Genomic DNA, 25,388 nt, shown 5'->3' with positions numbered 1-25,388 from the left:
ATGTGTCCTTGGGGCTGCTCCTCATGCCTGACACTCTTCCTTTTCTGGTCTTTATAATGAGGCTTTAAGCGGCGTGGCAACTGTAAATCTGCTACACTCAGATTACACAGCTCCTGGTCTGACCAAACCTCGCCTCACTAAATCTCCCATCCAGGACGGGGGAATAATTTATTGTCCTCTCCTGAGCACTGTGGCCAAAGCAGTGTGAAGTCAGCAAATTGTCACAAGTCAAAGTAGACCCACGCGTGTCGTCAACATCAACACGTACTTTGATATCTGGATGGCTGTGAGGATATGCTGACGCATAGCTTCAAGACATTTACATGAAATAACTTCTCCTTTAGGTCTGTCTCCTCATATGGTTTTTTAAAAAAGATTTTGTTTAAAGATACGTGTTGTAATTGTGAGCAGTGTGTGTCTTTTCTGTAGTAGAGAAGATGACGAATTAATAGAATATAATTTATTACTGCCGTTGCATCAGAGGTCAAAGGAATAAATATGGGTCATACTAAGCGCACTGGCTGGATAGTATTACTCCCCCACAGGCGTGTCCTTAACCAAATTCAGGAGCGAAAGTAAGTTTGGGAATCAGTAACGGCCTCTTCCCCTTTTCAGTTTTTTGCCAAATCCAACTAACAACATGTTCAGTGTTATTTAAAGCAAAGGTAACCTACCATATAAAATAGCTGCTGAGCTGGTGTTAACTTGCAGCAGCTGATCACAGACCGGACAGGACCTGCAGGACTTGCTGGGGACGGAGAAAGCAGCGCGCCAGGACAGACTGCTGCGCGTTGGCGGAGCGTAAAGACCCGTTTGTCGAAAGGAGTGTAAGTGAATTTGTGGGGCGGATTGCTGTGAAGTAACCCTACGATGAATACTTCCTATTTGGCAAATGATTTCTTTTTTCGGACATAAGCACTGTGCTGGCTGAGTGTCCAACCGTGAGCGCGTAGAGTCCGGCATGTCCAAGAGGAAAGGCGCTGAACACCGCAGCTTCGAGGCTTCATCACTGGCTTCTCCCGCGGATCAGATGGTGTCGAAAAAATGACTCGGTCTCTCTGCATCCTCGCTTACTTTTTCTCTTTGATCCAATGTAAGTGTGTTTTTCTTTACGCTTTCCTAAGCTACTAACTTAAGATGTTTATAGCACGTTCTTCAACTGAATGTCAGCTCTAGATTTATTTGGGTGAAAAGTGACCTCCGTGTCTCTTTTAGTTTTCTTTAGTAGAACCGCAGGTTTTAATTTGGAGTCCAGTTAAGTGTTTAATGCAGTGACTGAATTGCATAACGTAAAAGATGAACCTAAACAAACCACAAATGTTGTCTCTAAATTTATATCATTAAGATTAGTTTGTTTTAAAGTTTTAAAGTACCATTAATATAAATCAAAACGTGCATGAATGGCATTTTTCTTGCAAGTTCAGCTGAGATATGATACTACTGTATTTCAACACAGTGTCATCAGAGTCAGTCCTGCTATCAAATGTGGCCTGTAATTACCAAATCAGCAGTCATATGAAGGTTTGGAATGTTTAGGGTCTGTACCCATAGGTGTCCACAACATATCCAATAGAGCAGTCTCCACAATATTAGAAACACTTTCCTAGATCTATAAAATTACTCTGATGACTTCAAGGAACCTTTGGTTTCTGCAGCACCTCCAGCATCATTATTTTACATGATGGGATTACTTGGTGAGATATTTGACTAAAAGTTTACAGCCTCAAGTACTCCATAATGTGACACGCATTAATGTGCAAATGTTTTGTCACCCAGTTATGACATTTAAGTGATGAGCTGTCATGTGTTTCGCAGAGACAAAGCTTCTACTTCTTCTACTTTTTTCCTGCATATAAAAGGGATGTGAAAAAACACACATGTGAGATGACTCCCTGGTCTTGTTAATACTGATGATCATATCACCAAGATGTTTGATACAAAAGAGCAGAAAAATAATCAAAAAACCAAAAACATCCGTGTTTGAAAATCCTAACACCTCACACAACCTTTGCAGCGTGTTTTGGCTCATTCACACACGCTCGGTTATGCTCTGACGTCTCCAACTGTATTGCATTTTGGTACAATAATGTTTTTGAGTGTGGAGCGTGCAGATTGACCTTATCAACTCCACAACGGCTGGCTAGCATTGTATTAACACGCCTGACCTCGCTCTCGATCAACATAATGTCAACAGAACACTTTTGAGACGCTGTTCACTTTACACATTAAACTTACACACACACACCAGCAGCAGTTCACGGCAGGTAATCATAAGTTTAGGGTGGATTGCCAGTGGCCTTCGTCTCTGAGGAAGGCAGAGCTTGTTTGACTCTGGTCTCCGAGGGCTTTGACAACACACCATCTGTTAAACAGTGCTGACTGTGTTGGATGGGATCTCGGGCAAATGAAAAAGGCACAGTCATGGCAGCGTGTGTGCTGGCCCATGGGGCTCAACTGTTGGTATGCCACGCCCTGAAAAGCTCCAGGAGTCTGTGGGCCGATAATGATGCACACAGTTTGATACTAAGGAAGAGGATGTGTACTTGAGTCCGAAGTGTGGCATTGTTCTTTCCTCTAGTACACGGCATCATCACATAAAGCCTTAAAAGGCACATGAGATGAATCTCTGAGGTTCTGCAGCCGTGAATATCCCACTGCAGAATATTGACAACTGCAGTGATTCTTCTTCAATGGGCCCATCAGTAAGAGTCTCACCTCATTAGCATGTTTCTCATGAGTAAGTCGACTCAGCTTTTCCTGACCATGTGGGAGCATTAATAACCAGCAACATGTAAAGGAAATGGAAGAGGTAGTGCTACATGTATTCATTTTGCTCCAGATGAGAAGCGCTGATCATCAGTTTTAATTTGGCTTGTCTTCACCCTTGACATGAGCATCATTCATCAGGGATGGAGAGAAGGAAGAGGAAAGTAATTGTTGGTATTCAAAGCTTATTAGAAAGATGCATCCAGCGGTTTGGCTTTAGGCAAAAGCAAAATTATTAACCTGCTGTGAAAACATCTACCCTCCTCTCAAATGTAATTACTTATTTGGAAACGACTTTAGGGCATTCATGACATTTCAATATAATTTCCACAACATAGCCACCATCATCATCATTACAGCTGCTGTTTCCTTGAAGACTTGGAAAGTTATACATGCAGTTTTTATGAATTGTCCAGGCGAACAGATAGAGGAGGAACAGCATTTTGCTAAACAGATTTGCTCATTTCCTTTTTGCAGAGTTTCAGAATGTTAACACTGGGGCAAGCATAAAAGGTATACAACACTGACATATATAAAGATGGACAATGCGTCTCCACTTCCTGTCACTCTACAAAGTGAAGCCAAACTATCCTGGACACATGTGCAGCCATATTGCACTGGTGACGCCATTTGGAGACAACATGTGTAGAAGTGATCGGGTGGTGAAGCCACCATACTGAGTATACCCCTGTGATCGAATCAGTGCTCAGCTGTCAATCATAACATTCCACCCACTTTTTAAGGAAAAGGTGAAATACATGCATGCTAAATGTAACACCTTCATATCTTCCTGCCTTAGCTACCTTTGACAAAATCACAGCATGTCCATGACTGAACACATGTAAATACCTGTATTTTTTTTAGATTTATACTTATCTTGTTGTTTATCCTATTTTTAGATCTTTCACTTTTCTTTCTTGGTCGGGAAAACCGCAAGTGCAATGTCTGTATGAAAAAGAATTTCCGGGGGTTAAAGAAAGGAATTCTGATTCTGATTCTGAACATGTAGTCTCTCTCCATGGAGCACAAGGTCTAATGTTCTAAAGATTTTGTTTTGATGCAGATAATTTGGATGTGTATACACTACCTCTGCATAAAATAATTGTTGAATAAAACTGTCACTAGGTAGCAGCTGTGCTGACTCAGAGGAGCGTCTCATGAACTGGCTGCTGGGAAAGAATCGTTACAATCCGCTCATCCGCCCCGCCATCAACAGGACGGAGAGAGTCACAGTGAAGCTGCAAGTGTCTCTGGCTCAGCTCATCAGTGTGGTAGGCCACCAAATAGTCCCTCCCCCCCCGCATTAATATGCATGTTTATTTAGGATATTTATGTGTGTGTGGGCGGCATGGTGGTGCAGTGGCTAGCACTGTCGCCTCATAGCAAGAGGGTTCCAGGTTCGAATCCCGGTCTGGGCCCTTCTATGTGGAGTTTGCATGTTCTCCCTGCGCCTGCGTGGGTTTTCTCCGGGTTCTCCGGCTTCCTACCACAATACCAAAAACATGCACATTAGGTTAATTGGCTACTTTAAATTGCCCCTAGGTGAGAGTGTGAGAGTGTGTGGTTGTTTGTCTTTGTGTGTTGGCCCTGCGACTGACTGGCGACCAGTCCAGGGTGTACCCCGCCTTTCGCTCGTAGTCAGCTCCCCCGTGACCCTGACGGATAAGCGGTATAGAAAATGGATGGATGGATGTGAGTGTGTGTGAAGGCCAGAATATGTGCTGGGAAGACAAAGAGGGACAGAAAAAGAAAGAGTGAATGAAAGAAAGAGGCTGACAGCAAAGACAGAGCCAGAGCTTTCAGAAAGCAGTTAATCACAAACCAGCCTGTGCAGGGAGGTGGCCATAGTTCTAAATGGATGGATGAAGTGGAGGATAGATCTGGTCAGCTGTGATCTCTACCTCTGCCATGTACAGATTGAAACTTCAGCACATTGGATTAAAAGGGGCCATAAAGCTGTTTTAGCCACAGTGATAGAGGCTCTCCTCTGATTTACAGTGGAGGCTCCTTCAGGCTGCAGACCAAGCGATGCTCATTCACGACCTCAGTTTATGAGTTTGCATTGTACCCTTTAGAGTAATTGGCATTTGGTATCAGTTTATTGGAAGTATATGTCATGGCAGTGTGATGACAATGTCACCAACAAACATGTTAACAAGCAATCTGTCAAGGATTTAAATTCAGGTTTTTTTGAGCTCATGTCAAGCTAGATGCCAGAGTAAAGATGACAACAAGCAGGAAGGTTCGTCTCAAGTGTCACAGCTACTCTGTCTTGATAACTTCAGAGTCAGAAAGTAGCTGTTTAGATGCTGACACTGTCTAATGGAGGTTGTGATTTATTCTGTGTGCAAAACCTTGTTGTGCATACCAGTAAAGATTACCTTCTTCTCTTGGTCTGCAGCATCTTCAGCAACTTTGAAGCAACATTATAATCTGCATTGTGTAGTCATGTTACAGACCATGAATGAGGGCAGATTACATTTTCTTGGAATGTTCTTCTGTTTGGTCGGAACAGAAGTGTGGTGGTTAGCGCTGTACCCTCACAGCAGGAGGGTTCCGGGTTCGAGTCCTGATCTGGGCCCTTCTGTGTGGAGTTTACATGTTCTCCCTGTGCTTGTATGGGTTTTCTCCAGGTACTCCAGCTTCCTCTCACGATCCCCAAAACATGAACCTTAGGTTAATTGGCTACTTTACATTGCCTCTAGGAGTGGGTATGTGAACATGTGTGATTGTCTTTCTCTGCGTGTCAGCCCTGCAATCAACTTGCGACCAGTCCAGGGTTTACGCACTCCTCGTTATCAGCTGGGATTGGCTCCAGCCCCCCATGACCCTGCATGGATAAAGCAGTATTGAAAATGAATGGATGGATGCTCTTCTGTTTACCGTAACTATTGATGTCTTAACAGCAGTGATTTCCAACAGATTTTATCGGAGACATCCCACAGCAAGTAGAGGACCTTAATGCCGCCCATCATGTTCCAAAATGTTAGTTTTAGCTAATCTCTTTCTTTTAGCTAAATATGTCAACAGATAACTTTTGTTGGGATTTGTATTTCAATATTTTCCTCAATTTCCAACTTGTTTATATTTGAATTACAATAGTACAAAACTGTTGCAACTGACTCGGGTTGGTGGTGGGTATGTAGTGTGCAGTCAGCCTATTGTAGCCTAGTGGTTATTGTAAACATAAGATCAGTATCACATCCCGTTTGATAGATTTTTTAAAGATTTTAGATTTTTTTCGATTCATAATTTTAATTTTTTTCTACTCTGCTGCTCCGCAATCTTTCCCCGCCCCCATGACCTGAACAGTCCATGAATCAAATCAAATCATAGCTCAGGTTAAGCAAATACATAAAATTAGCAAAAGCATCACAATTACTTTATATTTCTTCATGAGTCCGTTATACAATTGTATTTGTGAATGAAAACTTTCCTCAAAGTAATTTCCACTTCACTTTCCAGAATGAAAGAGAACAGATCATGACTACAAATGTCTGGCTCACTCAGGTAAGTGTGATGAAACTCAGAGTCATATACTCTCATTCAGCCTATGTGTTGTTAAATGTCCTTTCCCCTGAACTTGAATTAAACCATATCCATTCTCCTTCTCTCAATGTGGAACAAACTGCCTCCGTAATTGTACTTCAAACATATTCCACTGATAATGAAGCATGTAATTAGAAATGAGCTGGTCTTGAGAAAGTGGAAGTCAGACTTGACGTCCCTCTCTCTCTCTGTCTCTACAGCACTGGGTGGATTACAGGTTATCATGGGACCCTGCCAAGTATGAAGGTATCGATAAGCTGCGTATTCCCTCCAAACATGTCTGGCTCCCAGATATTGTCCTGTACAACAAGTAAGCAATACTGGAATGTTGTAGTATTATGTTACAGTGAGATTTTACATACTTAAATGCAATATCCCTGAAGTTTTCTTTCCCTTTCTTCCTCATAGTGCCGATGGTACCTATGAGGTAACGGTCTTTACCAATGTCATTGTCCTTTTCAATGGCAGCATCAACTGGCTACCTCCAGCCATCTACAAAAGCGCCTGTAAGATTGAGGTCAAGCATTTTCCCTTTGATCAGCAGAACTGCACACTCAAGTTCCGCTCTTGGACATATGACCACACAGAGATAGACCTGATCCTGAAGTCTGAAGCAGCTAGCATGGATGATTTTACTCCCAGTGGCGAGTGGGATATCTTGGCATTGCCAGGCAGGAGGACTGTCAACCCTCTGGATCCCACCTATGTGGACCTCACGTATGACTTCATTATCAAGAGGAAGCCTCTTTTCTACACCATATACCTCATCATTCCCTGTGTTTTGATCACCTCTCTGGCCATTCTGGTCTTCTACTTACCTTCAGACTGCGGAGAAAAGATGACCCTCTGCATCTCCGTGCTATTGGCTCTCACTGTGTTCCTGCTTTTAATCTCAAAGATTGTTCCTCCCACCTCACTGGATGTGCCCCTGATTGGCAAGTACCTGATGTTTACCATGGTGCTGGTGACCTTCTCCATCATCACTAGTGTGTGCGTGCTAAACGTGCACCACCGCTCTCCCAGTACCCACACCATGCCTTCCTGGGTCAAGCTAATATTTCTTGTTAAACTGCCTGCCTTACTCTTTATGAGACGCCCTCACAATAACTCTGCACGCCAGAAACTTCGCCAACAGCGGTGTCTAGGGGCGAGAAGAGCCATTTCGGACTTGGGTTACCGAGCTGTATGCAAAACAGGTATCACCATGTCATCTTCTGCCTTGCTGTCTTCTGACTCTGGCTTCTCCACCCCAGGACACAAAAATATAGTTCCCCCAGTAAACTACAGCCACTCCAACAGGAAAGGGGACTTGCGATCCACTGATTACCTTCCCAATAGCTTGAATTCTACCCTGGACCTGCAGCAGAGAAACAACTCAGATTGGGCTGCTGATGTCCAAGAGGCGGTGAATGGGGTGCGCTTTGTGGCTGAGCACATGATGGGAGATGATGATGATCAGAGTGTATGTATGCACATTTAAACCAAGTATTTTATTTAATCTATACAATGCTATAAAGAAAGCTGCTGCTAAAAATTTTTACATCTTAAATTTACGATTACAAGGTTGTTACATTTAAATATGGTGTTAAGAAGTAATAACACTCCATGTTTCTTTGTTAAATGTATCATTGACCAAAATCACATATACCCAGAGCATATTAGTCATTCAAGTATGAGACCATCTTTGTGAGTTGATCATCAAGTCCTACCAATATCAGTGTCATGATATGTTTCAGAATTTAACTGGACTCAAAAAAAAAAAAAATTCCCAAAATGTAGAATGGTCATTGTCTTTCCAAGAGATAGATGAGAACACTCGCAGTCCTTCGCGCCTTCCCGATTTTGGTATTCTGCAGTGGAACCAGATAAGAACATCCATTTCACATACTGTCAGCTAAGAAAATTATCACAAATGTTGCCACCCAGTTGCATTAAGTCATATAATTGTGCCATTATGTTATATTATGGGCGGCACGGTGGTGCAGTGGTTAGCACTGTCGCCTCATAGCAAGAGGGTTCCAGGTTCAAATCCCGGTCTGGGCCCTTCTATGTGGAGTTTGCATGTTCTCCCTGTGCCTGCGTGTGTGTTGAACGACAAACAACTGAAAACAACTGAAACAAGGTGGACACAATTAAGTCCAGAAGTTCTCTCTAGATAACTACATCATAAGCGACGTAGGGCCAGTTTAGTTGAATCCTTACTCAATTGTCTCATGAGTCAGTCTCATGCTCCTGTTTGATTACATTGTGGTTATGACAGTAATAGCTTTGCTAATATTATCTATATTAGGAAAATGCAGCTGGCGCACCCTGGTGGCTCACCTGGAAGAGGAAGGGCCCCATGTACCCTGTTGCCTTCTTTGGATTCAAAATGATTTTTGTCAAAAGGTGGCAAGTTTTCACCCTTGATAAGACAATAAATTAAATACAATAAAGTTTGGAAACTACATTCTTACGTATTCATCTTAGATTAAGGTTCTAAGTTGATATATTTTTGCCATCAAACTTAAAGATAATTAGCTATTCGCAAAATAAGTAACAGTCAGGCTCCACTGTCTTGATCCCAATAAACTGGATTAATGTTGTTTGTATTGGCGCATTAATATTTACTGTATATTCTGTGACCCCTGAGGTGAAGGATGGAATACCACTAACCTTAAGTAGTGGCTGTGACCCAGAAAATTGAAGGCAGTCTTTGAGTAATCAATCGTTTGCTCTGATAAATCAATAAAATAAGGAGGAAACAAGGAATGAGAAATGACTGATTTAAAAAACAACCAAGGACAGCATTGAAAATGGGGTGAAAGGGTCAATAGCTATTTCAGTGTATAGGTCTGAGCAATATGGAAACGGACCTTACAGGGATATAACCTGTGGTTCACATTCAAACATTTCTCAATCAGCATCCTAAGAGTAAACCTCCCTACACCACTGAGTGTTTTTGGAATGAATGGATGTAAGAATATTACAGAACTCTGTTTGCTCCAATTCAGCGCAACAGCAAACAAACCAACTATGAGGAATTTTTTTGTTTACACATGAATGCAAAGAACCTAGGCTGAAGAAATGAGTCACTCTCACACTTAGTTTACTCAATTGCATTATCTGCCCCCGAGTGGCCGCACAGAGGCATGGCAGTGTCCATAGACAACACATTGAGGCAGGATCATCTCACCATTCTGCAATACTGCTGTTTTTGTTTGTTCTGGATTTTTAATAACTACTTCTGTAAAACGTGTTGTGAATAACTTCAATTTGTTTCCTGCAGGTGATTGAGGACTGGAAGTATGTGGCTATGGTGGTGGATCGCATGTTTCTGTGGATCTTTGTGATAGTGTGTGTGGTGGGCACCATGGGCTTATTTCTTCAGCCTGTCTTCCAGAATCCGATTCCTCCCATCCAGCAGTCCAGCTCAGAAACTCCTCGCATATGATGAGCAACAAAGAAGATGATGAGTTTTTTGCTTTTTTTGTTTTTTTAGAAAGGAAGCTGTTAAAATGATGAACAGATGAAGTGTTTTCTGTTTTTGCTTAAATCCTCTATATGACATTGGGGTCAACAAGCACGGTCAACACCGTCTGTGCCAAACCACACCAATATGGCACCTGGGGTGCCAAATCAGGCAAAAGGGTGAGTTTTTGGGCGTTGTAACAGAAATCCATGGAACAGACAGATCCTTTGTGCAGGATACATCATGGATAAAATGTGTACAAATAATAAAAACCACACGGTCTACAGCAATGCTTCACTGCACTGAACTATACTGAATATTTACAGAGGTATACCCAATCTGGCAGAGATACGAGGAACATCTGCCTGCTGCCAGATATTGTTTGACTCCTTACTTGTGTATAAGTTATATTACCATGTCATTGAAATGTGATGTGTGATTAAAGAATGAATAATAAACACATGTGCTCTCTAAGTTTGATTAAATGTAGGAAATCAGCAATAATGTCTTAAAACTGTCAGGGTCTTGCCAAAGTGCTTAGTTAATCTATGTTGCTGGTGATTAAATGTATCCTCAGAGCCAATACATTGGCAGCTGTTCACTTGAAGTGTGAACACTTGTGACCGGGCAAAAATATTGGCTGGGGATGAATTTTGAGGACAAGATCTGAACCATACTTTACTTTACATACGTAAAAAAAAAATCTGTACTAAGACTTTAAAATGTGTGAAGTGAAATCAAATTGCCGAAGCGACTAATCGTACAGTCACTAATTTGTGATCTCTGTTTATCGCACACGGGCAAGTGCAGGCACACACATAAACGCTTCACAAAACACACAAACGCATGCTGAAATGAACCTTCACACACATGCACACACACAACATTTACTGCTCAATAAAGAGTGCTGAGTGGGCTCGTTAGCGATTCTGCAGCCTGCCGGTTCTTGGATGACACCTTCATTTAAATTTAGAGACAGAAATCAGTATCTTTGTTAATTGCCCGACTTGGTTTACTTTAATCTCGGTTTACGCATTTCAAGATCTTTCAAGGCTTTATCATTCACCTGTCTACTTCCTGTTATTAGTTAAGACAAATGCAGTGCCACAGCATATATCCATCAACAGTTCATCATCTGCTGCAAACAAAGCAAGAGGAGGGGTCATTCAACACCCAGTGGAGTGTCCCATAAATCACAAGCCATTCGTCGGCAGCCTTTGTCTCCAGTAAGATAAACATGGGAACGTTGTTCTGAGAATTACCCTGTCACATAAGCAAGCATTCATACCAACAAATCTATAGTAATAAAGTCCTTGAAATTCTTGAAAATCTTGAATTTCCCCTGGGGATCAATAAAGTATCTATGTATCTATCTATCTATTGAAATTCAGAGGATTCGGTGGAAGTGGCCTTACTCGTTTGGAAGCATTTTGTCACTAAGGATAATATTGCTAAAAAATACAGACCCCTATAAGTCTTCATTCCGTGGCTGGGAAAACCTTTCTGAAGGTCATATTAACATTTCTTCCTATAGCCATGTTCCATGTGATGTAATCCCATGTTAATCCCCCATGGGAGCCATTATCTTTCCACCTGTCCCACTTAAAGAAGTTGAGAGTGCAGGGTCAGACACCAAACAGCAACTCTGGTGGATTTATTTAGCACTTCAGCAGGGCTGAAAAGCACTCAGACCTGTCACTCGGGCACCTGAAGATAGCACTGTGAAACCACAGGGCCACTCTGCAAGCCAAAGGACAGAAAAATACTGTTCTGAACTGACAAAAAGGAGAAGCCTTAGTCAAAGACAGAGCTATATCCCTGTTAGAAGGGGTCTACACACAGATATTGACACATATAAAAACAAAGGGTTTTATGTGGAAAATCAATGAATCAATCAATCCAACAATTCTGTTATGTTCTTAAGCTGCCACTGTGGACCACAAACTCAGTGGGTCACAGTGGCTATCTATCTTATTTGATGAACTGAAGGCTTTTTGGTGATTTAGTATGGATATCTGCACTGAAAGCCTTATGTATTTAGGAATAAAAACAAGGTTCACTTTTACACAAAAACTCAGCTAATCTGCTTCACCGAGACTGCGTTGTTGTGGTTTGGTCAGATTTGAATGGCAGTAAGCAAACAATCGGCTGTCATCAGTTTCTAATTAACTTGCTCCTACATCCTGATTGGTTCACGAAAAGTACATGACATCACCTTTTTCCAACCGAACCTGGCACCTTCCATACCAGTTAGAACCAAAAACTGCTGTAACACTAACGGAAGAGAGTGTGTTTCTCTCATGGAGGATCCCTTCACTCATAAGCTGACTTTCCCTCAAACCCTCCCCTTTAGGAACGCACAGTAAAATAAAAAAAGGCTTTTTTATGCAGTGTCTTCCAAAAATCTAATCTAATTTCAGTTGGTTGTTTTTTTTTTCCAGTTCCAAAACTATTATAACACAGCTGACACATGTTCATTTTTTATGAAGTTATTGCGCCACGGGTTGAAGATATTTTTGCAGTGCAGTGTGCCTCCTATCAGCGGCCGTGCGTCTCAGCGTGGCTCTGCCTCTCTCTCTCTGCGCTCTGTGTAGCTGCAGACGCGCTTTCACTCCTCACACTTTCTCCTGCCGTCTGCTCCGCGCAGCGCCGCTGCCGCTGACCCTGGTTTCATTCGGAATCCGGCTTTTGGAACAGAATGCAAGGCAGTTTTTGCTTCGTTTTGCGCACATGTTTCCTCCTTGTGTTCCTCCTGCCAGGTGAGTAGGCTGATAAGACACTACTTTAACATTTTATATACTTGTTGCTTTACATGAATGGGTTATGTGTCACCGTTAATGATGAAAATTTATTGCAGGCTACGAAATTAGAAGTGAGAATTTTTTATTATTAAACGCATTTTGAAGTAACGTCATGCGTTAGTAGAATTTTTTTTTCACATTCAAAATCTACATTTTATATAACTTAAACATCATGGGAAATCAAGGTAATAAATGCTGACTTTAGGCTATTGTTGTTATTCATTTAAGGGGATCCTTGTATTTGAATTGGTGTCAATTATTTTTCTTTACTGAGGAAATAAATTAAACCGACACAGCATGATAACTAACAGTCACAGGGGTTGTTATGTGTAGTTAAGCTGAGAATCAGTTTACTAAAATAGGTCAAATAATAAAACACAAACTGCTCCTCTGGATTGATGAGAACTGACAAACAAATTGTATGACCAACTACACTGCAGTGACAGATTCATGTCTGACCTTCTGCTCTTATGCAGGAGGCTCCTGTTCAGAAGCAGAGCACAAGCTCTTCTCTGTGATATTCTCCAACTACAACCAGTACATAAGACCTGTGGAAAACGTGACCGACCCAGTCATTGTACAGTTTGAGGTGTCCATGTCACAGCTGGTCAAAGTCGTAAGTAGGCTACAAAAGGTTTTCTTACTGTTTCTGTGGCTGCAAGTTATGGGCTGCCCTTTCACCAGTTAAGAATATATCTCTGCTCAATGAGCAGCGATGAGCTGAGACAAAAAAACAAGGAATAACTTAAAGACAGCATTGAATGTAGAGGGTCTGAGCACAAGAAAAAATAGACTGTGTGTCAGATCTTGAACAACAAAGTTTTAGAGAAGGGACAATCTGAGACACCTGAGATACTCCCTGCCAGGGCACAGCAGCCCCTGGTTTATTACCCAGAGAAGGGAACTAGATGAGAAAAGGGGCTGTGGTCTGGCAAGACAAGATGGGAAATGTCAGCTGTCTGAGTACCTCTCAGTTAAGGCGCCCTCAATCACTGCCACTTCACATGAGCAGCTCGGGATTTAGTGTCAGGTTTTGCCGGAGCTTGTTGACTACAGACTGGTGGTGCAGACAGACGGCTCTGTTACTTGCCTCAGACTGGTCTAGAGCGGGTGTCACTAATTCAGCAAATGCGCTCATGTTGGACAGGGAGGAGCGCTTCGTTCACAACATGAAAAGCCTAAGATATATTGTGTATCAGTGCCTCTGCTTGTGTTAATTGAAAAGACCAGATGATCAAAAGCATAAAAGGGTATTTCCTACTATGTCAAACTATATTTTTAAATTGTAATACTGCATTTAAAAACCAATAACAGCCATTACAAGAAACATAATTAAAAATAATAATAACAGTGGTAGTCTATATGCTAGGCCTGCAACTAATGATTATTTTCAGTATTTATTGATCTGCTGATTAGCTACACTATTAATCAGTTAATTGCGTATAAAACATAAAGTGTCAAGAAAATTGTTTGAAATGCTAATCAAAAAATGACATCTTCAAATTGTTTCTGTTGTCCAATACCCTGTCCAAGACCCAAAGACACTTTGTTTACTGTCACAAATGACAAAGAAACAAACAATCTACATTTAGATGACATGACAACTTATATTTAAGAAGGTTGAATCAGCAAATGTTAGACATTTTTGCTTCATCACTTATCCAAATAGTTGCTAACAAAGTAATTTCTTTCAGTTAACCAGCTAATCAATTATCTGACTAATCGTTGCAGCTCTATTATTCATAAGGTCTTTCGAGACAGAATGGATCATGTGGGCTCTAACACACTGTATCTGAACCTCTCTTATCTTTTTTCTTTACCTGAAGAGCTAGGTGTGTATCGAAGACCCGTCTGGATATAGAGATGACAAAAAGATAAAGGATATTTAGTTAGGTTCTCCTTAACTAAACTGACGTAGCAGACTGTGGAGTTGCTGATGGATGGCTATTACCCCCCTCACCCCCCGCACACACACACACACACACACACCTGGTGCTTCTAACCCAGATGCAGTCAGGATTGGTGAACCGGCAGGATGATACAAGCTCATTTAGACCATCAATAGCTCATCGGCCCACCTCGCTCAGTCATCATCTCACAATCAGGGAGCATATCACAGGCTCTCTGCTTGAGGGTTTCAGAGCAGGTCATGGTGGTTGAATGAGATAGCATCACATTTTGCACTTATTTACCTGGCATCAGTTAGTTAAGCTTAGTATTAAGCTTCAGGGCTGTAGCTTCATATTTAAGGCATAGGCATGCCTGAAGATGGAAGTGGAAAATTTCTAAACTATTCCTGTAAGTATAGGCATGATCATCGCATAAGCTCATGTGGTCCCAAGATAAAGTAACTTGTGAAGTGGTGCTACTCCTGCAAAATTTCAAAAATCATGCTTTGAAAAAATATACAAGCTTTCACCATACAAAAAACACACTACATCCTAAATGAATGTTACTGCGTTTCCATTGCATCTCTGCATTCTACCTGATTCAGTGGTAAGACACAGGATATGAGCCTTAGAAATCGAAGGGCTATAAGGTCACCATTCATTCAGATCCAGTTGTCCTTTTCATCCATCTAGAATCTTTCCTGGACAATAAATGGTAACGTGAATGGTTAATATTATGTACTGGGTCATGAGATTTGTTCATTCACGGTAGATAGATAGATAGATGGATAGATAGATGCTTTATTGATCCCGAGGGAAATTCAAGATGAGGTATAAGTCACACACAAACCAGACGGCCAAAGTTTTTCTCGCTCAGCTCCAGCTTTAAGCTGAGTTAATAGAAGAGAAGTTAAGGCTGTGCTGCAACCCCCTGTCTCCAGCTGTCATGTGTGTTACGCTGCAGGCGTGGAGGACTCAGGTGTGCCTCTCTTAATCCTCTTGTCTGGGATATGCAGAGGTCTGACCTTGCAGACAACACATAAACAATCCTCAGTGGTAAACTGGATGATCACCTGTGACAGGGCTTCCACTGTTTTAATTTTAAAACATTTATATTTATAGGTTTTTGTGTTGCGTATATGTCTTCATTAACATTTCTTCTCTGTTCTCAGGATGAAATCAATCAGATCATGGAGACAAATTTGTGGCTGAGACATGTAAGTTTATGGTGCATGACTATGCATATGGACCTTGAGCAAGGACATCAAGTATGGATCCAGCCTTCTGTCATATATGATTCTTCAGGGTCAGACTGACAAGTTGAATTATTCATGGAAGGGAGCTTTTTAAGCACATTGATCTTTCTAGCCCTATTTTGAAAACATCTAAACCAAATTTACTGAGATTTCTTGGTCAGTTTTCTAATGTTTTTTTTTTTTTAAAAAAAAAATGAAAAATAAAAATAAAAAATGACAGTGGACAGTGGCAAATGACCATACTTGCCAAGTCCATAATATTCCTTTTGACTGTGTGATGAAACTTTCAAGTATCAGCAGTGTAGCAACCCTAAAATGATTTTAACTTCAATTGTGTTTGAGAATCATATAGAACAAATATGCAACAAAAAAATAAAACAATCTCTATGTCCTGTATAGTTTGATGGTTTTGTAATTTACTTAGTCCCACAGGGTGTCTCTGCTGCAACGATGCATAGTGCAGTGAACCAGTTTTAAATGAAATGGGGCAAGGCAGGTCTCCAGGTCCCATATTACAAGTGCTGAGCAAATACTCATCTGTGCTGGAGCCACGTTCATGCTAAAGGGTCGAGCTGTAATTGCTCATTGGTGCTGAGAGCTGAAGCACTGTTCCAGTTATTTTAACGTCATGTGTGGTTTTATCGTCTCTCTAAACAATGCACAAACAGCAGGGTGAGGTTTATTTTGCCCGCTGGCCATTCAATTCTTACAATCTACAAACTAACTGTTTCTTAATTAAGGTTGCTTTACTGTTGTTGCTTTATGATTCTCACAAAGATCGCTGGCTATCCTGACAAGAAGGTCGAAAACAGTGGCCAAAAGGCCCATAAAACACAGTAAACACTGTTGTTATCCTGTGTGTCCGACTACACACTGTATAGATTCTGTTTTTATATCGCATTTGAAAATAACAACTTGTCATTGTTTTTATGAGGGACGTTTCACAAGAGAATGCATGTAAAAATATGAGAAAGATTTTTATATTAAAAGAAAATCACCAGGAGAGAACAACTGCTACTTTCTTACCTTTATATCTGTTTTGTATCTCAGAGAGGTGGCATCCTGGCACTTGGTATTGTGTTTGTTTGGAAGAGACATTTTGTTCAGTCTGATGGTCAGTCCACCACTTTGGATTACCAAGATATTTTGTACAATTTCTTTTCATTTATGACTGAATGCTGGCAATATTAATTACATAATCATCGTGGTTTTTGTGTTCATTTCTAACAAAACCATAGTATGAACCTAACTAACATTTATGTTAGCATTAGGGATGCTAACTAAACCATTAAGCAGGATGTTTAAACTTAGGCTAGTTGACATAACGGTTAACTGGCATTGTTACTATTATTAAGGGATGCTTGTTTTTTAAGAAGCAACATTTGATTAGAAAGACATATGACATATCTGTGCAAATTATGTCTATGGCACTGACTATTAGGATAATGGAGTCCAACCCCTGCCTCTTATCTTTAATGAAATATTTTTTTATACTCACCAATAATGTTCTTCAGCCTGTTACATGCAAGAATCCATAACTATTGTCCATAAAACTCCATACAGCTGTATATTTCATCAATACAACAATGCATCATTCACCCAGTGCCATGCTCAGAGATTGTTTGTGCTGTCCTGTGACCCTGAGTGAAAGTTCCTACCTACGTTGCTGGGTAACTCAAAGTACAAAAGTGACACCTGCTGGACCAATGTGTCCTACATAAACTGAGGCCTTGAAATGGCTAAGCTATATTGTGGGAAAGGTTTGTGTGACATTTTAATTTCTCTGACTTGTTTTTGATATAGATTTATCTATTTTGTTTTGCAGATCTGGAATGACTACAAACTCAGATGGAACCCAAAAGATTATGGTGGTGTTGAGTTTATCCGAGTGCCGTCCAGCAGGATATGGAAGCCAGACATTGTGCTGTACAACAAGTGAGTGTGACAACAAATTAAAAACCTTGCTCAGTATCTTCATTGATTGCTGGATGCATTTACCATAGCCAAAACTACACCAGTCTTTGTTGCTCATTATGCACGGATCATTTGTTTTTTCTTAAGAGAGTGCATAGGGAACTTTGGAGGATGCAATTTACTGAAACCACAGCCTTCGTTTTGTATTCCTTTTTTGTTCTCTCACTCTTTCTCTATCTACAGTGCAGTCGGAGATTTCCAGGTTGATGACAAAACAAAGGCCCTGCTTCGTTACAATGGTGATGTTACCTGGATACCTCCAGCCATATTCAAGAGCTCCTGCAAGATTGACGTGACTTATTTTCCCTTCGACTACCAAAACTGCACTATGAAGTTTGGCTCGTGGACATACGACAAGGCCAAGATTGATCTGGTTCTAATTGGTTCAACCATCAACCTCAAGGACTTCTGGGAGACCGGGGAGTGGGTGATCATCGACGCTCCTGGTTACAAACATGATATAAAGTACAACTGCTGTGAGGAAATCTACACAGATATTACTTACTCTTTGTACATCCGTCGTTTGCCACTTTTCTACACCATCAATATGATCATCCCGTGTCTCCTCATCTCCTTTCTTACTGTACTTGTGTTCTACCTCCCATCTGATTGCGGTGAGAAAGTCACTTTGTGTATCTCCGTCCTGCTGTCTTTGACCGTCTTCCTCCTTGTCATAACAGAGACCATCCCATCCACCTCACTAGTCATCCCACTAATTGGTGAGTACCTCCTCTTCACCATGATCTTTGTCACCCTCTCTATTGTCATCACCGTTTTTGTGTTGAACGTTCACTATCGCACACCAAAGACTCACACCATGCCTTGCTGGGTGCGAACTGTATTCCTGAAACTGTTGCCCAAGGTGATGTTCATGACTAGGCCAGAGAGGGACCCTGAGCAGGTGACAGTGACAAACGATGTTCAAACCATGCATTCAATACCCTGTGCCATCCATTCGTCATGTACTTTCCAGAAGAAGAACAAGCCTCAGGCCCTGGCCTCCACCATGGTGTCCAACCTGACAAACCGCCAAAGGCTTTTCAACAACACAGAGCTCTCCAACCTCAATAACTTAAGTGGAGATCCGGCTAAAAGTGCAGGCTCTGCGTTCTTGTGCTGTAAGGGTCGTTGCAACTGCTGCTGGCGTCAGAGATCCAACAAACTGCCTGCAGACTCTGGGGGAGGAAGCGGAGGACTGGGCAGCCTGGGGGCACTGACTGGAGGTAGTGCTATTGGGGCTGGAGGGGGGAGTCAGTGCTCCAGCTCCGAGTCTCTGGACGGAGGAATAATGCCCCTGCTGCCACTCTCCCCCGAGGTCAGGGAAGCCATTGAGAGTGTCAAATACATAGCAGAGAACATGAGACTACAGAATGAAGCAAAGGAGGTGAGTGCTCTCAATCATAAATGCATTTTAAATGATAGTATCTAAACATATATTGTAAATTTGCTTTCAAGGAAACTATAAAAGCATCACCACATCACTGAAAATGTTTTCCATGTGATCTGTCACAGGTTCAGGATGACTGGAAATATGTTGCCATGGTTATCGACAGAATCTTCCTGTGGGTTTTTGTCCTTGTGTGCATCCTGGGTACAGCTGGCCTCTTCCTTCAGCCTCTTTTACTTGGGGAGGACATTTGAATCAGTTTGACTAAACTAATACTCCAGACTGTTGTATTGTGCAGCATTCATTTTAAATAAGATTCTTGGCATGGCTCAGACAGAGAAAATAGAGGGGATCCAAAATCAAGACAAAAAGATTACTGTTTCTGCCAAATGTTGATGCACATGTTTGTTAACAGCTTTCTTGTTTGTTTGTTTTGTTTTGTTTTTTCACAGACAGGGTGGATGATTTTTGTTTGATGAAGTGGTCTAAGCACTCCTCATATCCAAGACCATGGTGGTTTGTCATGCCATTGTGTACAAAATCTGTGTATAAAATACTCATCAGTTTTCTTATTTTGAATTTTATTTATTTTTTCTTATTTTTAATTTTATTTTATCTTGAAGCATTAAAACTAATTTTAAAGTATGTACGTACATTCACAAATACAACCAATGCTACTAGCAAGCTCAATATTTGAATTAAACATCATGGTTCCATTTCAGATATTCTTCTTTAAACTGTTGGATCATTACTGAGTGCCATGCCAACAATATATACGTGTTCACAGAGATAACAGAACACAATGTTCAACATTTAACGTGGATTTCCATGTGTCTGACAGCCGAGCAAGGTTGTCTGTATTCAAAGAGTGACATCATGTGGTAAATCTTTGCTACCACAGATGGTAACAAAGGCTTTGTGACAGTTAAAGGGATATGTCACCCAGTTTGCGATCATCTCTGTTGAATATTCTCTGTTGGAAAATGTTATGAAATGTTACACTAATACTTTACTGAAACTTTAGTTCTGTTTTACTCCCACACTTCTGCAAATAAATCTTAAAAATATTTATGTAAAGTTGTAAAGGTGGTTTGTATGAACTAGAAGCATTTCTGGACTGGAAACAAAAGCTGTGCGTTGTAGATGCAATTTCAAGTCCACAAGGCCTGTGTTTATTTCTCTGTTCCACATCCTCTGTGGGTCCTTGGAGCTAACTCAGCTTACTGGATCACAATCAATATCGAGAACAAGTGATGAAGAACCTTATTGGATTCCTCTTTTTTCATCTAACCCCTCTTCCTGGCCAAGATACGATTTTCGTCTACCACGCTGCCTCTTAATAGCTCAGTGCTAACACCACAGATCTGATGCTGTCAGGGGTAAGGCTCAAACGCTCACATGTACTTAAAAGCACATGAAGCCACGGTTGTGTTTTAATTTGCTCCAGCTGTGCATTTAAACATACTGATTGATATTACACTTAAATGAAGGTCAATGTTAGGTAGAAACTAGCAAGAAGTTCGTGACATAATTTAACATTTAATTAAAATTTCATCAGTTGATATACTAAAAGCCAAACCTGTAACTCCAGCATGCTTTCTGAGCATCAGTGCTGAAACAGCCTTGCATGCAGTCTGGCTGTCAATATGTCACATGCTGTCAGGGACACACAGACAGATAATGTATTAGCTCTCTGTCACATTTGATAAGAAGGAATTTAATTAAAGCTCCCTCAGAACTCATGTGACTGATCTGCAGGAGGGCAGGAGATCCCCCAAATTGATACTGCATGATGTACAAAATTAGTGAGCTTTTAAAGGTGAATCCTTTTGAGAAGTGATGTACGTTCTGCAAAAACTGTCTACGAATGAGTGAAAAAAGGAACAAAAATGAAACAATGTACAAATGACTGCCAACAGTCGCTCAGTAACAGTACACACGGACAGTTCTGAACTGATGATGTTTAAGTGTTCGAATATCACAAGGCACCAAAGAATGTACAGGAAGTTGCCTCTTTTAGCTGTCTGTAGGGGCGGGCAAGACGCTGATGGGTGCCTCTACAGAGTTTCACAGGGTGTCTTTATCTGTCACATCACTTGTAATGATGAATATAATCACCGTTCTTTTGTGTAAGTACATTGACAACAGATACGTTTAATTGTGTCATTGTTTGTTCTTATAATTGAGTGAACCTTTGTGTGCAAGTATAAGGGGAATTTTGCTTTTTTTTTTTCTTTAAGGGGCTCTTGCAAATCAGGTCTCATGTCAAACTAATGGTGAGAACACATCTGTTTGCTGCATTCTCAATGTGATTGTTATGGATTGTATCATTTATTGTCGTCTGTTTCAAAAATCTATGTTACAGATATTTTTCCTGCGAGGATCCTGGTACAAAAGAAAAATATAAGCGAGAACACTGACCTATATATAACCTGCAGCACATTTGGGCTGAAGAAACACACTGTGGTCTATGTTTATTTATGTAAGGATGACATTGGAATCAATAAAATTACACAGAAACAAGATCAGAATGATAGCACCTTCACCATACACAGAGTTGGTCTTCAACACAGTGGAAACTATAGCTGTGTTTACTCCGAAAATGATTATTCACTTTCCAAGGTAGCCAAGAGAGGGTTCAACATCATTCAAATTCTGGTTATAGGTAAGGATCTTCATTCCTATGAAAGCAATATGTCATTGTTATTCTCGTCACTCATCTTGTTCTTCTGCCACACAGCCAATTTTCTCCCTGCAGATATTGCAGTAGCTGGGCCGTCCACTGTCAGGGAGGGAGACAATGTTGAGTTCAGATGTACTGTTTCGGATAGACTGCAAACTCTTGATGGATGTCAGCTCATTCACTCTTACCTGATGAGGAATGAGACCATCATCCAGCTGCAAGCGTTTAATCTCATAAGCATGGAGGCAGCTTTCAGCATGGAAGGTGCCGCCATGAGGGATTCGGGTAGCTACAGCTGTGTGGTGCTGCCATCTAAATGTATCGACGAGCATGAGAAAACACTCAGTGGGAATAATGTGGTATTACTCGACGTCAAAGGTGAGAGTTGCAGCTACTAATGATTTGAAAGTGCAATCAGATGTTTATCTGTCCAAATGATAATGAATATAACACAGTAATGCTGAGGCTGACATAATCTGTTTTGTTTTCTAGGGAGTTTGTTATTCCCAGTGAGTGCCTTTTGTGGAGTGATAATCCTGATGCTGTCACTTAGTTTGTGTCTGTGGTGCATCAGGAGATCAGGTCAGATGAGTGCAGGTAAATTGAAGAGCAAATCAGTTTTATGTTTCAAATGTCCATTTCAGTTCTGTTGTTCTACTACTATTGACCATTAAACAAAATATTTTTTAAAAATCTGCATGAATTATGATCTACATATAATATGTATATATTCTTCCAGTAAAAGAAAAGACAAAAACATCTTGATAATAAAAATATTCCCTACATAAGTCATAAAAACCACATGAAATTATGAGATCAAAAGTCATTATTATTATGAAAAGGGAAAAGTTGAAATTGAGATAAAAACTCCCAATTATATGATAAAGTCATTGATGAGATAAAAATAATTTTGACTATATATCTCTGGTTACAGTCGTTACACAGATAGTTTATGAACCTGATCATGTAGGATCCTCGACTTACTTTAATTTTTTTTTTTTTTTTTTTTTTTTTTTTGCAGAGGTCAACTCAACTGCGTGCAGTCTATGGTGAGTTTTAATCTGAACTGACATTTTCTAGATGTTTACAGTGAATTAAAATATACTGGGTACACAACTGAATCTGCCATTGATGTTTGACTCTAACAATACCGAACTGATTAAAGGGTTTTGCCCCGTGTGGAGAGTCAACAGGCCAATACGGTCGTTTTGGAGGAACAGCAGGACTGCTTAGAGCAACGGGATCTGGAAGCACAAGATGGTATGTTAAAAATGGAATTGCAGTTAAGGCTCACTCTGGGGAGACAGGAATGAAATCTGTCTATGATAAGCAAAACATAATCTAGCTGCAGTCTGGTCAGTGGTCTATAAAGCACACAAGTGACACCTCACAAATTTTTTAATTTACTTTTTTTAAAGCTCCTCATGTTTACTTGATTCTGTTTTATTACTTCAAATTATTTGTATCACTATATGTCTTGTGGTCATTGTGACTTTCTTAAGAAAAGTTCCCCATTAACATAACACACATGAAATATATTAAGTGATATAAGAAGAAACACATTTCTCTCTTCTCTGTTTTATACATTTTACAGTGTATTCTATTTTTTAATTACCAGGAAACTCATTCAGCAGCACGGAGGAGATAGAAGAGTAAGAAAATAATTCAGTCACACTTCAATGTTCAGTTCATTTGGAATTGTTCATTCACCTATTTACAATTTAATTAAAGAGTTTGGTCTAGACCTGCTCAAATTGGAAAGTGTCATGAGATAACTTTTGTTGTGAATTGGCGCTATATAAATAAACTGAATTGAATTGAATTGAACCTTGTCTTATCTTTCAGATACACAAAGTTACATTTTATCTGAAGAAATTTTACACCTTTTATGGTGTAATTCTATACTGTAAAATACACATATTTATTATTATATTTATATTTATATTTATATTTATTATTATTGTTATTGTTGTTGTTATTCTTACTCTTCTTATTATTATTATCACCATTTTCTCAGGTATAATGACATTGATGCTGAGGACATGGATATTTATGAGGAAGTGCCCTGTGTTGAAGGTAAGTGAACAGTTCATTGCAGAAGTAGTTTTTTTTTCATTTTTTGTTGAAGGTCATTTATGACTCTGATTTCTAACATACAAATGAGAGCGATGACATCAATCAAATGTTCCAAATGACAAATCTTGAGTACTAATTGTACTATAAATGTAAAGCTATTATGTAAAGCACATGAAAGCTACTCATTCATTAAATGCTCAACATGGTAACAACAAGGTAACATGGGCAGCAAATGAGAATAATAAAAACAATGATATCATATAATAAAGTTAACAGCCTAGAAGGCATTACACAGGATGACACCACCTTGCTCATGTCAGATGAGCAGGTTTTCCTGTCAGTTAATTCACTGCATGTTACAGGAAAACCGCATCTTCATTTGTGGCAGTAGGGCAGATGTGAATAACATTTTGTGGCAGGCTCTCAGACTCACTAGAGCTAATTTTCTCATCATAACTGAGAACAGAAAAAGAGCCAAAATTATCAGCCAAACACAGATGATGTGGGGCCTGCTTTATAACCGCAAACTTCTCAACCACAGGTGGTCCAGCTGTGAGAGCAAGTGAATAACCCGTGTACTGTACCTATTTCAAAAGGAAGAAACAGCAGAGCACATCGGTTCCCACTTCTATTCACTGCCAGTTTAATGCATAACTGTGATGCACCCCTGTTTTGGCCAATCTGTGTCTAATTTCATGAAAGTAAATTAATGCTAAAATTTAGATGAGGAACTGCTCACTGTAAATATGTCCTATGAGATTTTTTTCTTTGTAATGGGGGGTTAAATTCCTTTTTGCCTAATTAATGAACAGAGTGATTGTTCCTGTCATTGTATAATCAGTGCTTTATAAAATATACATATACATTTGTTTTCAATAATAAACTGTGCAGGTGTCATTGTTTCATTGATTGGTTGTACTTTGTATTAAACAGTGTAGAAAACATTTTTTTCTTGTCTTACCTTTAATCAGATACATTTGTTCTTTGATGTTTTCATTGTGCAATCATATAAAGCATATGCTAATATTAGAACCTAAATAGATGACACCATCTTTTAAAAAACAAAACAAAAAGAAACAGAACACTTTTGTAATGATTAGACACTGTCTAATAAGTAGTCTACTAGAGCTGCCTGTATCCACTATGAAAGTTCATCCAAAGAGTTCAATGACCTTATCTGATAAGATAAGCACTTCATCAGTGGCACTGACTAATAATGACTTATCATGTTCGCCAGCTGATGAGCTACCAAGAGGAGCATGCAGTATTTTTGCCCCTGCTGCTTTCCTCCTCTCTCTCATTACCACTGCAGCTCCTGTGGGAAATACAATGGAGGAGCCGATGGAAAGAATGGAATTACTACTTTGTCATCAAAAATAGGGTGCAGGTGTGTGCATTGCTACAACATCTGTACACTGATGGTAACTTTTTTGTTTTGCTGGCATGTTTTTCTTTGTAATCTTGGTCAGTCTGAGGTCACTTTAGAAGAAGAAGAAGAATCAGCTTTATTGACAGCATATATATTTTTACATACACACACTGAATTCGTCTTCTGC

General features: G+C 40.1%; 3 protein-coding genes across 7 annotated transcripts; all 3 read left to right on the top strand.

Annotated features, from left to right (window-relative positions):
- Window positions 1–459: 459 nt before the first annotated feature.
- chrnb4 (cholinergic receptor, nicotinic, beta 4 (neuronal)) lies at window positions 460–10,349 on the top strand. 3 transcript variants are annotated; one of them, XM_046374362.1, is made up of 7 exons: window positions 460–1,093; window positions 3,892–4,037; window positions 6,232–6,276; window positions 6,516–6,625; window positions 6,724–6,742; window positions 6,860–7,777; window positions 9,584–10,349. In XM_046374362.1, exons 1-7 carry the CDS (start codon window positions 1,045–1,047, stop codon window positions 9,746–9,748), a joined length of 1,452 nt encoding a protein of 483 aa, XP_046230318.1. In that variant the 5' UTR covers window positions 460–1,044; the 3' UTR covers window positions 9,749–10,349. The 3 variants fall into 3 exon arrangements, with proteins under 3 accessions (XP_046230318.1, XP_046230229.1, XP_046230410.1); XM_046374273.1 differs by having other exon boundaries at window positions 461–827; window positions 917–1,093; window positions 6,724–7,777; window positions 9,584–10,347; XM_046374454.1 differs by lacking the exon at window positions 460–1,093 and adding an exon at window positions 5,689–5,751 and having other exon boundaries at window positions 3,918–4,037; window positions 6,724–7,777; window positions 9,584–10,348.
- A 1,593-nt stretch (window positions 10,350–11,942) lies between these two features.
- chrna3 (cholinergic receptor, nicotinic, alpha 3) lies at window positions 11,943–20,144 on the top strand. Of its 2 annotated transcripts, XM_046373261.1 has the most exons (8): window positions 11,943–12,089; window positions 12,414–12,525; window positions 13,044–13,183; window positions 15,629–15,673; window positions 17,538–17,647; window positions 17,870–18,162; window positions 18,310–19,070; window positions 19,199–20,144. In XM_046373261.1, exons 2-8 carry the CDS (start codon window positions 12,465–12,467, stop codon window positions 19,325–19,327), a joined length of 1,539 nt encoding a protein of 512 aa, XP_046229217.1. In that variant the 5' UTR covers window positions 11,943–12,089; window positions 12,414–12,464; the 3' UTR covers window positions 19,328–20,144. The 2 variants fall into 2 exon arrangements, with proteins under 2 accessions (XP_046229217.1, XP_046229135.1); XM_046373179.1 differs by having other exon boundaries at window positions 17,870–19,070.
- Window positions 20,145–21,137: 993 nt separating this feature from the next.
- Window positions 21,138–24,759, top strand: LOC124050957. Of its 2 annotated transcripts, XM_046374066.1 has the most exons (8): window positions 21,138–21,738; window positions 21,814–22,134; window positions 22,249–22,353; window positions 22,778–22,805; window positions 22,922–23,016; window positions 23,375–23,408; window positions 23,774–23,832; window positions 24,374–24,759. In XM_046374066.1, the coding sequence occupies exons 2-8, from the start codon at window positions 21,948–21,950 to the stop codon at window positions 24,400–24,402; spliced, it is 537 nt and encodes a 178-aa protein (XP_046230022.1). In that variant the 5' UTR covers window positions 21,138–21,738; window positions 21,814–21,947; the 3' UTR covers window positions 24,403–24,759. The 2 variants fall into 2 exon arrangements, with proteins under 2 accessions (XP_046230022.1, XP_046229947.1); XM_046373991.1 differs by having other exon boundaries at window positions 21,138–22,134.
- The last annotated feature ends 629 nt before the right edge of the window (window positions 24,760–25,388 follow it).

The sequence above is a fragment of the Scatophagus argus genome, chromosome 1, assembly GCF_020382885.2.
Source record: "Scatophagus argus isolate fScaArg1 chromosome 1, fScaArg1.pri, whole genome shotgun sequence".
NCBI classification, from domain to species: domain Eukaryota; kingdom Metazoa; phylum Chordata; class Actinopteri; family Scatophagidae; genus Scatophagus; species Scatophagus argus.
Note: the sequence above shows the minus strand (reverse complement) of the source record. Positions and strands in the feature narration are given on the sequence as shown.